Source organism: Numida meleagris, chromosome 6, assembly GCF_002078875.1.
Source record: "Numida meleagris isolate 19003 breed g44 Domestic line chromosome 6, NumMel1.0, whole genome shotgun sequence".
NCBI lineage: Eukaryota > Metazoa > Chordata > Aves > Galliformes > Numididae > Numida > Numida meleagris.
Window position 1 is genome coordinate 59,184,323 of NC_034414.1, and position 14,952 is coordinate 59,199,274.

A 14,952-nucleotide genomic window follows, 5' to 3' on the forward strand; every position below is an offset into this window, starting at 1 on the left:
GCCCCGCTCGCTCGGGCCGCCCCGGGGCTCTCGCCGCTCGCCCTCCGCGACCCCCGCCCCGCCGCAGGCGCCGGGCCCTTGGATGCCGCCGAGATGGGCAAGGTGCTATCCAAGATCTTCGGCAACAAGGAGATGCGGATCCTGATGCTGGGGCTGGACGCGGCCGGCAAAACCACCATCCTGTACAAACTGAAGCTGGGCCAGTCCGTCACCACCATCCCCACCGTGGGCTTCAACGTGGAGACGGTCACTTACAAAAACGTCAAGTTCAACGTGTGGGATGTGGGGGGGCAGGACAAGATCCGGCCCCTCTGGAGGCACTACTACACGGGCACGCAGGGCTTGATCTTCGTGGTGGACTGCGCCGATCGCGACCGCATCGACGAGGCCCGCCAGGAGCTGCACCGCATCATCAACGACAGGGAGATGCGGGACGCCATCATCCTCATCTTCGCCAACAAGCAGGACCTGCCCGATGCCATGAAACCCCACGAAATCCAGGAGAAACTGGGCCTGACCCGGATCAGGGATAGGAATTGGTACGTGCAGCCCTCCTGTGCTACTACAGGGGACGGACTCTACGAAGGGCTGACATGGTTAACGTCCAATTATAAATCCTAATGAGAGAGTAACTATTTAGTCTACAAAGAATTAAAGAGAAAAAAAATAAATAAATAACCCACATGGCTTTCCGGAAGAATGATTCTCGACAGAAAAGTAAAACAAAAGCATCCATAGGATTATGATCACCTTTCTCCAATGACCACCCTTTCCTTCTCCACACTTGACTGGATTCCTGTTTTAACTCTTCTCGCTTGGCGTTAGGATGCTCTAACCTCCGAATGTGACACGAACACAAGCACTAGATGCTATGGCAGACCTCCAGCAAACAGGGGAAAGACACGTTGTAGACTTGCTAAGTAACTTTTTTTTTTTTTTTCTCTCTCTCTCGATAGCCCTTAAGATGGTTTGATTATGTGGGGGGACGGCTGGGGGAGGGGTACCATTTTCAGTGTATGCTTTCTGGTTCTACTTTTTTTTTGATGATATTTTTTTTTGTTCCTCTCTCACTTGCTGTAGATTGCTACTTTTTTGCCTTCCTGCGGAATATGTTGCTAGGTCTACTTCATCTAGTAAACTGAAAATTATTGCTTAAAATCAATCTGCGGTCTGTCTTTTTATATTAAGGACTTTTTTTTTTTTAAAGTTCTGTTAATCTGTAACTAAGTAGTGACTCTCGGTCTGGCTTCATATCTCAGCCTCGTAACGAGACGAATTCCTGCCCGCGGTGGCAGATAGCGAGAATACCATTGTAACATGTTCAAAGTGCATATCGGGCGTCATGTTAACTAGGTAATGTAAGAACTGCTTTGAAATGTCAGCTGTGAAGTTCTGAACCATACATCATGCATGAGAAGGGATGCAAATAAGTTCCCCATTCTACATAGCAACCATATAGCAAATAAAACATGAATGATGTAAGAATAGTTCCAGGGTATATACCGTTCCGTTTCTGTCTTGCATTGCGAATTTGATGATGTTTAGCTGCAGTTTTTACTCCTTTTGTCGGTCTCCAATGCAAGATAGGTTCCTTCCAGAAACACGCAGCAATAACCTGCAAGCGTTGCAACAAGTTTGACTTTAAATCGGCGGCTTGAGGCGGAAGTCTCGCACCGACTTGCCCGCCTCGGGATGAAGGCAAACCGCTTCATCTTACGGCCTCTAAATCTTGCGAGGATTTCTCACTTTTGGCCTCACCTTAAGGCATCTCAATCTCGCCAGGATTTCTCATTTGTGAAACGGAGAGGACGCGCGGGAGAGCCCCGTGGCTCCGTGCTTGCACGCTCAGGGGCCGAGCTGTGCGAGCGGGGCCGTGGGGAAGCGGGGCGGGCACATTGAGCAGGCCGAGCTCCCGCAGCTCGGTGCAGCGTCGCTCTCCAGTTGTTGCTGCAGTGCTGTAGGAAGGGAGCTAACCGTGTTGGATGCGTGAAACCCATTGAGTAACTGCCAATGAGAGCGGGGTGGAGAGAGTGAGAATACGACTATGAATGTAAACTTCCATAATGAGTTCTTAAAGGGCAAGCAGCTCATTCGCCGTGCCACGGCGTGCAGGTGTGGCTGGCAAAAAAAAAAAAAAAAACCCCACCCAGAGCCAGTGTTAATATAAAGTCTCAATCAAGTATTAATGCTGGCCGCAAAAAATGCTAAAGCAGCTGGTTCTTATTCAGCCTTAAGGATTAACTTCAGATTTCCTCAAGGAGTTAAACTCGATTGGGGAATTCTAGGAATGTATGCTACAAAACCAGAAGAAAATGGCTTTTTTTTTTTTTTTTTTCTCTCAAGGATATGAGTTTGACGTGAAATTGGGGCATTACACTCCGGTTCTGCAGTGTTGACTCTGCATGCAAAGTACGTTGTATATGGAGCTCTTACCAAAGATGGATGGGAAGATTAACACGCACACACACACACACACACAAAAATACCGAATTCACTTCTGAAATGGAATGTTTTGGACCACTTAAAAGTTGCTTTCGATCTGGTTCCAAATGATTTATCTCGATGTGGGGTGCAAGTGGGACTGAGTGGGTTCTTGGTGCTGGAAGATAGAGCATTGACTGCAAGCCCCGGGGAGCCGAGCAGCGAGGAATAAGCCTGGTGTGCAGGAACTGTGGGATCCCAGGTCCGGAGGAGGGGGGGACTTTCCACTCGAGTCTTGCTGCCGTTGGGATGTCACTGCTCTATTTTCTGGCTTCTTACAAGCGTTAAGACTTGTTTTCTTTTTTTTTTCCTGTTGATGTAACTGAACAAATAGTGTGGCAGTATAAAGGCTAAAATGCGAGAATATGGTTACTGTTTTCTTCTGGAGCATAAATAAAACAGCCAAGCACAAAGTAAATGCCTAAACTGGAAAACTTGAAGCTCTCTTCATGGTTCTTGAACTTTCTTAAATCTGTTCTCAGTCGAAATGAAAATGTCGATACCTTCATTTTCCGTCTCGGTCGCTTTGCTGCGCGTTCCCTTCAGGCGCCGGGGCAGAGCTGGTGGCTGGGCTTTGCATCGCCTTGCATCCCCGACTTTGTACTTGGTCGCTTTGTTGCTTTAGCCATTCTATTTTGTAGGCGAAAAGAAACCCCTTTGTTTTCTTGGTTTGTCTTTCGGTTCTTTGGGTTTGGTTTCTTTTCATGTCTTATTTTTTTTTTTTTGGGGGGGGGGGGGGTGGGGAGGGAGAAAAAGTGACCGGGATGTGGCAGAGACTTCAGCAATCAATCAATGGCCGTTGCTACCCAACGCATCCAGCGCTTTCACTTTCAGAATCCCCTTGGTGGGACAGAGCTGCAGCTCATGGGGGGGGGGGGGGCCCGAAACCCAGCCACTTCCAAACCCAGCCCGAGCGCGGCGATTTGTGTCCGTGTGAATTTATGGAGTAAGCTTTGAATGGCGTTAATCGTGTCTGATAAGTGAATGAGTTTGTAGACTGTGATCTCCCTGACAAGTAAACAGGAATTTTGTGTTCTCAATATGGCTGTAGTGTTGGTAAAGAACTAATAAGCAGAAAATAAAGCAATTACACAGCGGAGCTCTCCTGGTACGTTCCTTCTATTTAATGACGAGGGAAACAGAAAGGGGCAACATGGCACTGGAGGAGCGCGTTCTGCTGACATAAAGAGCTCTCTGTTGTATCTCGCAGCGTTGAAAGCCAGTCTGTAATTCCTCCGAGACTTAAACGAGGGACTATTTTTATAACTGGAAAGGACGGCGCTTCTTTAAGACACCCGCTGAGAAATTAGGAATCTTTTTTAGCAAACTGCGGCGTCAAATGGGCACGGACGCGGCTCCGAGGCCGGAGATCCCAGCTGGGCAGGGACGGGTGGCAGCTGGCGGGCGGCTGAGCACCTCGGGGTGCTGCGGAACCACAGCCGCACTGCGGGGACCTCGTGGGTGCCCCGATGGGACGCGAGCGGGCTGAGCGAAGGCCGGGTGCGTGGGGAGCGCGTGGGGCCGGCGCAAAGGCAGGGATGGCACGGAAGAACCCGGCCCCTTGGCTGCTCGCTGGAGCCGGAGGCAGCTGCCGGTGATGCGCGGTCATTGGGGGTTGCCAAACTTTTGGGAATTGCTGGGAAACGTGGCTGGGCGGCGTGGGAGCGCGGCGCGGGCTGCTGGGCCTTCCTGCTCCACAGCTGGCCCTGTCTGCCCGCATGTCAGCGAAGGGCGCGGCCGTGTAAATGAAATCTCTTCAGCTTAATTAAGCTCCTCCAGGTTGGTAGACAAGGTTCCCGAGGAGCAAGTCGTGTCTCTTTCATGGCGGGACTTAGTCATTTCTCAGAACGCCAGCACTCGTGTTTGAAATCAGAGCCCACGCGTGACTCACCCGGCAGGGCCTTCCCCAGTCACGGGGCCGCCGTCCTCGCGGGCAGGGTTCGGAACAAATGCGCCCGCCACCCCTAATTGGAAATTAACCTTGCTAATACAATCTCACGGGCAATGGTTCTCCCCAAGGAGCGGCTCTTGGATTTTAGAAACCACTGGGATGCTCGATGCTGGAGGAGCAGTGAGCGGTGCCGGGCGCCGTGCCCTTGGCTCTGGGAGTGGGGCAGAGGCAACCCTGGGCACCAGGCCGTTCCTTTGCCCTCGGCTTTGCTCCCAGTGTACCTCAGCCCAAAGTGCTTTGGTGCTGTCTGGATCAAACTTTCTGCTCGCAAATGGGGGAAGTGTGAACTCGCAGAGCTGTCGTGGAGGCGGTGGCACCTCCGCTCAGCAAACCCCTTCCTCTTCTGACCTCCGAAGCGTGACGCCGGCGCTGACGTCTCCGTGCAGCTTCAGGCCGAGGTGGGGGACTCGGATGCCGCGGTCAACCTCGTGTTCAGAACTTGGAGCACGCCGAGAGCTGTGTAATTTCAGCCCTGCCTTCGGTTTGGAAGGGGAAATGGCTGAGTCAGAGCCCCGTGGTGCTCAGCGCTGAGGTTTCCTCCCTGCGAGAGCCCAGAGCTGGGGTGCAGGGCGGCTGTTTTGTGCAGCAGGCTGGATGTGCTGCACGCCGTCCAGGAAGCAGTTTCTTGTGCTTGAGAACAGGTATCTCCGCCCTTGAAAAAGAGGGAAAAAAAACGAATCAAAGGTGTGAGTCATCTGCTGCAGCCGCAGAGCCTGGCTGAGGCTCCATGGTCTCAGTTCTGTGCTCCTCCTCAGCTGGGAGCCTTCCCCTTCCCTTCGCTCGCTGTGCTACAGCTTTTAGTTAAAAAAAAAAACAACAAAAAAAAAACCAATAAAACAACTTGGGGAGGATTTAATGGGTGTCCGTTTCGGTAGAGAAGGAAGCCAGCGACGCTCCAAACGCTGCTTTCTTTTCCCTTAGGAGTGCTCAGCTGGGTGGATCCCATCCCCAGGGCCGCCACCAGCAAGTCCGGGCTCAGCCTCGCGCCTCTCGCCCTCAGGGAAGAGCAGGGAGCGGAGCTGTGCACTGCGGGCCAAGGCCCGGACCTGCCCCTGTGTCCAGCACAGCACGAGTCCTTCAGTTCAGGCACAGAAGCAGCAGCAGCACAAAGGCTGCGGGGGGAAGAGGACGGCGTGGAGTTGGGGCGAAGGCACGCTCAGCACGGTGCTCCCATCCTGTGCGATCCCAGAGCATGGGCTGGCTCGGTCCCCGTGCTGCTAATATTTTGCTGCTCCTTCCCCCCCGGGAGCTTTCTGCTTGTTCCTACTGAAAGAAAAGGGGGGTGTTGGCAGGCGGGCGCTCAGCCGGTGGCTGCCAACTTTCAGCCGCCGCCACGCAGCGGGCCGGGCTGCGCTCGCAGTTATCCCATTAGCTTAACATCTGCCAGAACGCCCTTTCCCCACAGGGGCTGGATTAGTTTGGAGCTGACCCAGCTCTCCTGGAAGCTTTGCCTATCACGTATTTGCGGCTTCCAATCCGCTGCCCTAACTGGAACCAAACCCGGCCCGTGCGCTCGCCGGGGAGCTTTTCCTTCAGCCCGACGACGCAGCCGCGAGCCGGCTCTGCGGAAGCGAGCCCTGCCGATCAAGTGTCCCAATCACTCCATCCTTCAGCATCCCCATCGCATCCCACACATCACATCGATAGCTGTGTGTTCACAATCATCAGTCCCTGCTGCCAGGGAGCACGGCGTCGGCTCAGCGCTGCCGGCCGGGGAAACGCAGGAAGGGCGAAAGCGCTGCAGCCGGGTGGGCAGGGACGCGCAGCGCTGCGGGGTTCCTCCTTCCCGTGCCGCAATAAAAGCTTCCCCCCTCCTCCAGCTGGACCTTCCCGACCTGCACGTCCCTCTGCGCTTCCTCATTTAGCGCCTCAAAAAAAAAAAAAAAAATGCCCCACACCAAAAAGCGTTGGCCATGGTTTTTCTAGAGGCCGCGGGACTCGCGTCGGTGAAGGCGAAGCTGCTCCGCCGATCCCTGGGCTGAAGTCAATCTTTTCCGGTCTGAGCGCACGGCCAAGGAATGCGTGTGCTGGGCCAGGCTCACTGCTGGGCTCGAGCGCTGCTCTGCTGCTTCCCTTTGGCTGCGGTGCGGCGGCCGCAGGGGCTGCGATGTCCTGCAGAGGAACCCGAGCACCCGGCCCATGTGCTCCCCCCGAGGTGCTGAGGGGGAAAGATTAGGTTGGAGAGTAGGGTTGGGTTGGCTATCAGGAGCATTTCTTCTCCAGAAGAGCGGTGCTGCACTGGCACAGCTGCCCAGGGAGTGAGTGCTGGGGTCCCTGGAGGTGTTCCAGAGCCATGGGGATGTGGCACTGAGGGACATGGGCAGTGGGCATGGAGGGCTGGGGTGGGGTTGGGCTTGGGGACCTTGGAGTTCTTTCCAAGCTGGATGGTTCCACGTCTGGCTGCAGCCAGCATCACCCGAAAGCCGCTTTGAGGCCGCTGTGCTTTCCCCCAGGCACAGCCTCCCCGCTGCACACCGCAGCACGGAGCTCACCGATCTCAGCTCTGCCCAATGAGAGCCTCGTTACACATTAACAGCAATACCAGTACTGACCTATTGCCCTACGGGGCAGCTCTGGTGCCCCCGTGCCCCACTGCCCACGCTGCGGGCACCCCGAAGTGCGGCCACATCACAGTGAAGCGAAGGGGACCCCGACTTTCCCCTCTATTTGTTTCACAGCTGTGCAGCTCCGAAGGGAAATCACGCGGCCGTGCTTTTCTCATTAAGCGCCGTCACATTTTCCAGACAGAAGCTCAGAGCTCACTGCTGTAAAAGTGGGATTTTTTCTCCTTTTTTTCAGCTGCAGATGCTTAAGGATTCCTGGCTGAAGGATCCTTCCCGGCCTCACTGTGAGCAATGCGTGGGGCACCTGCACCCCGACCCCAGCCAACCTGCCCCACGGAGCAAGCAACGGTGGGCCAAGGAGGTACCTACATATATAGGTGTGTATTTGTCCAAGAAGTGGAGCCCCACACTCAGACGTCGCAGCTCCATCGCCCCCAGCCCGCCCAGGGCTGCGCCGCCGGCGCTTCGCATCCTGTGATCCCGAGCTGCTTTTGAAGGATGTGACCTAATTAAGGCTCAGCTCTTTTCAATATGATTTTCATAGTCCCACGGGTTCCTTTTCCCTGTGTGACCGGCTGGGCCTCCCGGGACGTCTGGGAGCAAGAGGAGACAACATCTGAGCACAGCCCCATGAGGCACAGTGCCCAGACATGGAGCCCGGGGGCTGTTGGACTGGGGAGAAAGTGACCTTTGCGGTGCATGTGTTGGGGTGGGATGTGTCCCCTCAGTGGAGCTCTGACCCGGGGCCGAGCAGGAGGAAGCCCCTGTTGCAGAACCCGGGTACACCACGGCCGGGTGAGCAATGCGCCGTGTGTTCCCACGGCAAGGACGGGAGCTGGGACGTTGTGCAGGGGTTGGGAAAGCAGCCGAGCAAGCTGATCTGCAATTAAGGACATTCTTCACTTCCTCCTCCTGATTAGCATCGAGAAAACCCATTTGCTCATACACCGAGGGCCACCTGCTTTGGACAGAGCAGCATTCCCATGCACCGAGAGTGAGTGAGCAGCTCGGCCAGGCCGGGGCAGCCGCAGTGTGCACCACACAGACACCCAGTGCAGGAGGAGATGTCCCAACTCCTGGCATGCTGCTGCCTGCGTCTGCTCCGGGGCATCGCCTTCCCCGTGCTGCAAGCCTGCAGCAAAACGGCGTTTCAGAGCGTGGTGGCAAAACAGCATCCCGGCGTCATACAACCGTAGAACCGTATCGTTTCTTGGCATTAAAACCAGAGCACCCCGCAGGGCACCCACTGCTTCCCTCCGAGCCTTCGGGCTCCCCGGCCTCCTCCCGCTGCGCCCGAATCCTGCGTGCTGCACCCGCCCCTCCTGCTCAGTGTGGGTGTGCCGGGCGTTGCCTGCCCTGTGCTGCCCCAACCTGCCCGGCCACCCCAGGGCTGGCTCGGCCTTGTGTGCGCACCCTGAGCTGGGTGGGTAAGCAGCCCCTGCCCCAGCGCTGCCCTCTGGGTGCTCGGCCCTGCACGCACGGCCGCGGTGACACAGAGAACAGCCTGAAAAGCCTTGTCACACCCCATCAGCTCCCATCAGCAGCAGCAATGCATGAGCAGCAGAGATATGAAGGTTTTGCCATGCAGCCGTCTCCGGGCGTTGCTGTGCTATGCAACGCCCGGAGACGGCTGCATGGCAAAACCTTTGGGGCAGTGAAGCCTGGGGGGAAGCACGGCCTCTACGGACCCCAAGGAGGGATTGGGCTCTGCAGCTGGGGCAGCAGGGAGAGCCTGAGCTGTGAGTTTGGGGCAGAAAAATGATGGTTTTGGGATGGGTGAAGGTTGGGGCATGGAAATGATCCTGGAATCAGAGAATCATAGAATCCTCAGAGTTGGAAGGGAAGACAAGCAGAGGGGGAGGCTGAGCTCTAGGGACAGAGGCTGTCCAGGGCTGGAGCTAATGTTTAGCTTTGGACTTTGCCAAGGGTGCCAAGGGGCACAGAGGGGTGTGGGCAGCAGGCAGCATGGAGCAGGCAATGAGGGTGCCATTGGTGAGGGCATTGGCAGTGCCATTGATAGTGCCATTGGTGGCTTCTGTTGGTTGGTGCCATTGGTGGGTTCCATTGGTGGAGCCATTGGTGGCTCCCATTGGTGGGTTCCATTGGTGGAGCTATTGGTGTGTGCCACTGGTGAGTGGTATTGGTGGGTTCCATGGGTGGGCTCCATTGGAGGTTCCCATTGGTGGTGCCATTGGTGGGTTCCATCAGTGGTGTCACAGGTGGTGTCACTGGTGGGTACCGTTGGTGGTGCCAGTGGTGGGTACCATTTCTAGATGTCATTTCCCCCACACCCAGGGACCCCACGGATGCCCATCCCCATGGCTGGAAGCTCTCCAAGGCTCTCTCCATCCCCCAAATCCCCGGTTCAGCAGGGAGAGCTGTTTGCTGACACGGCCTTGCTGAGCTCTGCCGTTTCGCTCAGCTCTCAGTACAATGCTCAGCCACTGCTGATTTATTTTTATCAGCCCCCTCCTGTGCTGCACTGAGGGGATGCTGCGAAGAGGAGCCTGGTGGCATCGGTGACAAGGCTGTGGAAGAGTCCCCAGTGCTGGCGTGTCCCGCTAGCCTGGATAACCCTCCCCGCTGGGCATCTTGTCTCTATTTAAACCCCTCTCCGGGGACAATATTAAGGACGTGTCTGTTAAATTGCTCTGTGCCAACACGGTGCAGCTCATCCCCATCGCCTCGCAGCCGTTGGGCACCACCTGCCCTGTGCCACATCCCACACCTTTCAGCTTTTGCATGGATTTTCGCATGGCAAATACTTCTCCTCTGCTCCCCCAGTCCCAAATGATTCCAATGCTACCACCAAGAAGCTGAAAATACAAAGAAGGAGCTTTGTGCTTCTGCCCCCAGCTGCTGTCAGGAGAGCCCCTGAGGTGCTTGGGAACATGGCACCTCCCTGCTCTGTGACGAGCCGTCCATCCTTAAATATCTGGCCCAAATCCTCAGGAGCATGGGGCTGCTTAACTCTTTGCATTCAACCCAAAGGGAAACCCGGTGCCAAACTTCAGCCGGACGAGGAAACCCAAAATCAAGGAGGGGAGCACAAGAGCCCATCGGGAAGTGGTCGCTGTGGGTTTTGGTGCGTTCCTATTCGGCGTTTCTTGTGCAGCCCGAAAAAAGGATGAACTCCCGCCAGAAGTAACGGGCACCCCTTACACGTGGTGCTCTCTCCAAAGGAAGACGTTCCCTCTCAGAAAGAGATGCACTTCCCCAAAAGAGCTGGGAAGGGAAGCGGCCGAGCCGCGCTCCCCACCATGCAGGTCGGTGTGGGGGGAGGCAGTGGGGCATGGCGAAGGGGACAGAGCTGCAGGAGGGGAACAGAAAGCGCCCAGGAGCCGGGGTTGTGTTCGTGTCCCCACGGTTTGCAGCCGATGGGCTCGGCCCTGTGCGTCAGCCCGCCGGCAGAGCGCTGAGTCAGGGCTCGGCAATAATGGAAGCGCGGGCTCAGCAGGGACGGGGACATGGCGGCGGGACGAGGGCAGGGATACTGCGGGCAGGGGACGTGGAGGGACGAGGCCGCGAGGCCGCGCTCGCCCTGGGCAGGACGAGGCAGCAACGTGCCACGCTGAGGCAGGAAGGAGGCGGGGGGTCCTGGTGGCACACCACCACTAGGCCGCACCAAGCCCAGGTCCCTGCTTGGTGAGAGCCACCTCCCGCACGGCCACGGCCGACGTCCCCAGCGCCCTCTGCCTCCTCCCTCACAGAGGCTTTGCCTTCTTTCTTCTTTAGAAACACGCAAACCACACCCAGAAGTGAAAGAGGAATGAAAGGCGCTCAAGGAGCCCTGTATCACCACCGCCTCCGGGACACCTCGAGAAGCCCCCGCACCCCACGTGGGAGCTCTGGAGGGCAGAAATAATTAACACGCACTAATTACAGATGGAGTCCCGCTCCACAGGCTGCTCTCGAGGTTTCCAGCTCGCGGCCATGGCGGCAGGAAGCTGCGGCCGTCGCTGCACAGCTCAGCTCGCAGCCGCTCCTCTCTGTGGTGCAGGAAACAGCGAGGAGTGCCACCAGCCCGGGCAGGGACAGTGCTCCGTGCCAGCAAATGGAGACTGCGAGCTGAGCACAGAGCAGGCACCGGGACAGGGAGCAGGTCCTCCTGGACAAAAAGCCTTTCCTGATATTGATGGGTGTTAGGGAAAATCAGGTTGGCTGTTAGGGTTGGTTCGGTCATTTGGGTTAGGCTGGGTGTTAGGAAGAAATTATTCTCTGCAGGAGAGGTGATGCGCTGGCACAGGTTGCCAGGGAGTGGTGGGGTCACCGTCCCTGGAGGGGTTCCAGAGCCATGGGGATGTGGCACTGCTGCCCAGAGCTGTGGGTGCCCCATCCCTGGAGGGGCCTGAGGCCACGGATGGGCCCTGTGCAGCCTGAGCCAGGGAGCACCCAGCCCATGGCAGGGGTGGGGCTGGGGAGCCCCTTCCAACCCATCCGTGCTGCGATTCTGTGACTACAATGTGGGGAGCTCGTTGCAGCACGGTGAGCTCAGCCCCGAGCAGCGAGGAGGAAGATCACGGCCCCTTTCCAGAATCCCTTCCCTCCCCCACAGCAGCCGTTTCATCTTGTGGCTCTGGGGTGTGACACACAAGCACCGTGCTGGCGGCCTCCTTCCCCACACTGCCCTGCTTCGGAGCCACTTCCTCTGCACCAAAAAAGGAGCAGCAGCAGCAGCCGAGGCGCTGGCAGTCGGGTTTCACAGCCCCTCGCAGTGGGTGCAGGCGGTGCAGGGTCCACCCGGGTCCACCCCAAGGTGCCCTTCACCCCACAGCAGCCCCAGCGCGAGCGCTGCACGCCTCGAGCTCAGAGCAGGGAGGAGCAGGCACCGGCCGCACGCAAGGAAGAGAAACGCACGGCTTCCTTTTTTTTCTTCTTCTGAAGGAGAGAGAGAAAAGGAAGCGCCGAAATCACGGAGATAAAAATGCACCCAGGCGCTGGGGAACGCCACCGCCACCTGCAGCGCCCGCAAACCGCGCCGCGCTCACGGCGTCCTCGCATCCCACCCAGGGACAACTATGCCAGGGTAAGGGCTTCCACCGGGGAAGCCAGGCCGGCATAAACACGCTGGGAAATATCTCCCTGCAGGCCAGCTTTTAATTAAGGAGCTCTTTTCCTAGCAAGCGAACAAATAACGCACGTGGTCGCGACAAATTATGTTCTCACTCTGCTGCGCGTTCAGGATTTGCCTCCGTCACGCTCTGCAAGCAGGGGCTGTGTCCTGCAAGGAGCAAAGCTTACAAGGGACAGCTCGGAGGACGCCAACGGAGAGCACAGGGGTGCAGCAGCAGCCAGGTGCCTCCCGGCAGCAGCAGGCCTCGCTCTGCGGGCTGTGCTCAGCCACAAACAGAGCAGGAGCAACACCTCCTTTGAAATTCAATTGCAAAGCAATCACTGCGCAGCGACAAGAGGCAGCTTGGCAAGAAACACCAACTGCAAGAGGAACCTGCTCACCAGAATAGCTGAAAGGTGTCAAAATTCAACGCTGCGCGTCCTTAGAATAGAAAAGCGCAGATGGAGTTAAAAGAAAGAACAATTTCGTCCTGCACAGGCACCATCTGCATACAGAACCCACCACCACGACTGCTCCCGGGACCTCTGCAATGCAGGGAACGAGGGGCTGGAAAGGAAACGACCAGCCACTGCCCACCTCAAGTAGAAAAGTTTTATTGAGCGGCTCTCCGGGCTCGGCTGTCCCCCAGACGGGGCTTCCTCCTCAGGCAGTGCTGCCTGTGGCACACGGAACACACACAGCAGCGCTGCGCTGAGCCGTGCTTCCATTCTGGCCTCCCACTGCCTGAGCCTGCAGACAGCAGGAGACCACGTCCTGCCCAGCAGAAAGGGGGGGGGGGGGCACGCGGCCCAGCGAGGCCACTTCTCCTCCTCCCGTGGCGCAAACACGCTGCAGGCGGCTCCTTCGTGGGGCTCCCTCCTCTGCAGGGTTCCAGCCAGCTGCCAAGGAGCTCAGGACGGGGAATTCTGCGAAGAGATTTAAAGACAAAATGGAGAGGTACAGATGCTTGAACACAGCGGTTTCGTTCCAACACCGGGCCCGCGTGTCACGTCAGCATCAAGTACCTTCTTCATGCATATCTGCCTGATAACCAGCATGTGATTACCACGGACAGGCTGCTCAGCTCCACCTCCACGCAGCGGGGTGGGGAGGAGGGCGGTGGAGCGGAGCAGCGGGTGCTCAGAGCAGCACTGTGCACCTTGCTTTTAACACCTGGCTGCCCCAGCCCTTCAGCCCGCCAGCCCACAGCTCACGGGCAGCACAAAGGCCTGCACCCGGCTCAGCGCCGCGCTTCAGAACAAAATTGCTCCCCTGTGCAAGCACAGCTCTGCTCTGCAGCTTCACGGGGTCCCTCACGGGATTTCACGGTCGCTTTTACAGCTTCGACCACGGGACGCTCCAACCGCGCCGTGCGCACGGCGGCTCTGCCCATTCCTGGCGACGTCACCCACCGTCCGCTTCCTGTGGATGGTCACGATGTGGATGTCCTCGCTGCGATACTCCTCGTCGTGCTGATCCAGGGGAACTCGCTCCAGCTCGAAGTCCACCTGAAGCAGCTGAGGACAGGACGCGGGGTCATTTGGTGCCACTGCCCTTTGGAACGGAGCGTGCACCATGACAAAGGCCCCCGAAGCAGGCAAGCCGCTTGGCGCAGCTCGTCTACCCTCATTTTAACCAACCCGGCTGCAGACACCTTGCGGCGTAAAATAAAGTCACCGGTTCAAAGGTCGATTAAAAAATAACCTAAATCTAAAGCTCTGGATGGAAGGTTTTGCTTCCTTCCGTCTCCCAAGCACCACGCCAAACCGCAGCACCTGCCCGGCTCTGCCAGCCCTCACCACTGCAGGGAAAAAAAAACAAACACACGACGGCTCCGCAACGCGCCCGGGAGATCAACTTGGCTGAACCCCGACGAGCCGGGGGAGGAAATCAATTATGGGAAAGCAGAAATCATCAGGAACACCTACAGCCGTTGCGTTACTGCGGGAGCCGTGCCTCGCCGGGGCCGCAACCCTCCTCGCAGCCGGATCGAGGCAAGGCTAATTACCCGAGCGCCTTTATTAGCGTGTACAAATCACCTTGGAAGTCTCGTTGCTTTTTTTTTTACTTCCTACAGTGTTGTTATTTCGTATAAGCCAGCACCGCTGTCCGAGGGCGGCCTCCCGGCTGCCTTCACAGGTGCAGAGCTGAACCCAGCGCTGCGGGCAGCCCCAGTAGTGACGGGCAGCGCCGTGTTTGTGTTTGTGTGTGAGCTGCTCAGGACACACACCCGGCCCACCGCAATTCCAGCACTGCCAGCGCTCCCTCGCTGCAGCACGCAAGCGTCTGTGAAAGCAGCATTTTGCAGAGCCGGCTTCCCGAAGCACCCCGCCTCGTGCTTCCCATGGGGCACGTGAAAAGAAAGCAGCTTTCTGCCAGATTAATTTTTAACTCTCCCAACAGCCTCTGTTAACAGCTGCGGGAAGAAGGGCACAGCCACCTGCTAACCTGCTCCTACGGAATCGCTCAGCTCTGGTACAGACAGCCGATGCGCAGGGCCCCTTCTGCAACCTGTGCAGCTGTGGCTGCCCGGCCCTAAAGCATCAGCGCGGGTACGGCCAGCACCACCACCCCGTGTCTTCTGCCTCTGCAGGAACACGAAGCTCAGTGAGCGCCCGCAGTCTCTGCTGCTGAAGCTGGAGAGTCACACCAGGAATTACGGCCAAACCCACCTGAAGGCGAACGCGCTGCGCCGTGCAGCAATCCCCAGTGCATGTAACCACGGCCGCCCTGGTTCTGCTCAGCCAACACAAACCCCACATCCCAACTCTTTTCCATCCCAACTCTTTTCCATCCCAACTCTTTTCCATCCCATCTCTTTTCCATCCCAACTCTCTTCCATCCCATCTCTCTTCCATCCCAACTCTCTTCCATCCCAACTCTTTTCCATCCCAACTCTCTTC

General features: G+C 57.2%; 3 protein-coding genes across 8 annotated transcripts in view; 2 read left to right on the forward strand and 1 right to left on the reverse strand.

Moving 5' to 3' along the window:
• Positions 7-2,921, forward strand: ARF6 (ADP ribosylation factor 6). The gene has a single exon (XM_021402898.1). The coding sequence runs from the start codon at positions 94-96 to the stop codon at positions 619-621; it is 528 nt and encodes a 175-aa protein (XP_021258573.1). The 5' UTR covers positions 7-93; the 3' UTR covers positions 622-2,921.
• LOC110401967 lies at positions 6,957-12,687 on the forward strand. Of its 6 annotated transcripts, none has more exons than XM_021403549.1 (4): positions 6,957-8,735; positions 9,988-10,081; positions 10,179-10,262; positions 10,732-12,677. In XM_021403549.1, exons 1-4 carry the CDS (start codon positions 8,078-8,080, stop codon positions 10,859-10,861), a joined length of 966 nt encoding a protein of 321 aa, XP_021259224.1. In that variant the 5' UTR covers positions 6,957-8,077; the 3' UTR covers positions 10,862-12,677. The 6 variants fall into 6 exon arrangements, 2 of the variants coding, with proteins under 2 accessions (XP_021259224.1, XP_021259223.1); XR_002440722.1 differs by having other exon boundaries at positions 6,964-8,735; positions 10,179-12,465; positions 12,548-12,687; XR_002440719.1 differs by having other exon boundaries at positions 6,964-8,735; positions 10,179-12,022; positions 12,117-12,677.
• VCPKMT (valosin containing protein lysine methyltransferase) overlaps positions 12,648-14,952 on the reverse strand; it is a gene marked incomplete at its 5' end in the record, with an annotated part of 3,772 nt that continues 1,467 nt past the window's right edge. Inside the window, one exon of the mRNA XM_021403381.1 lies at positions 12,648-13,566. Within this exon, the coding sequence (XP_021259056.1) occupies positions 13,363-13,566 (204 nt within the window). The remainder of the gene's footprint in view (positions 13,567-14,952) is intronic.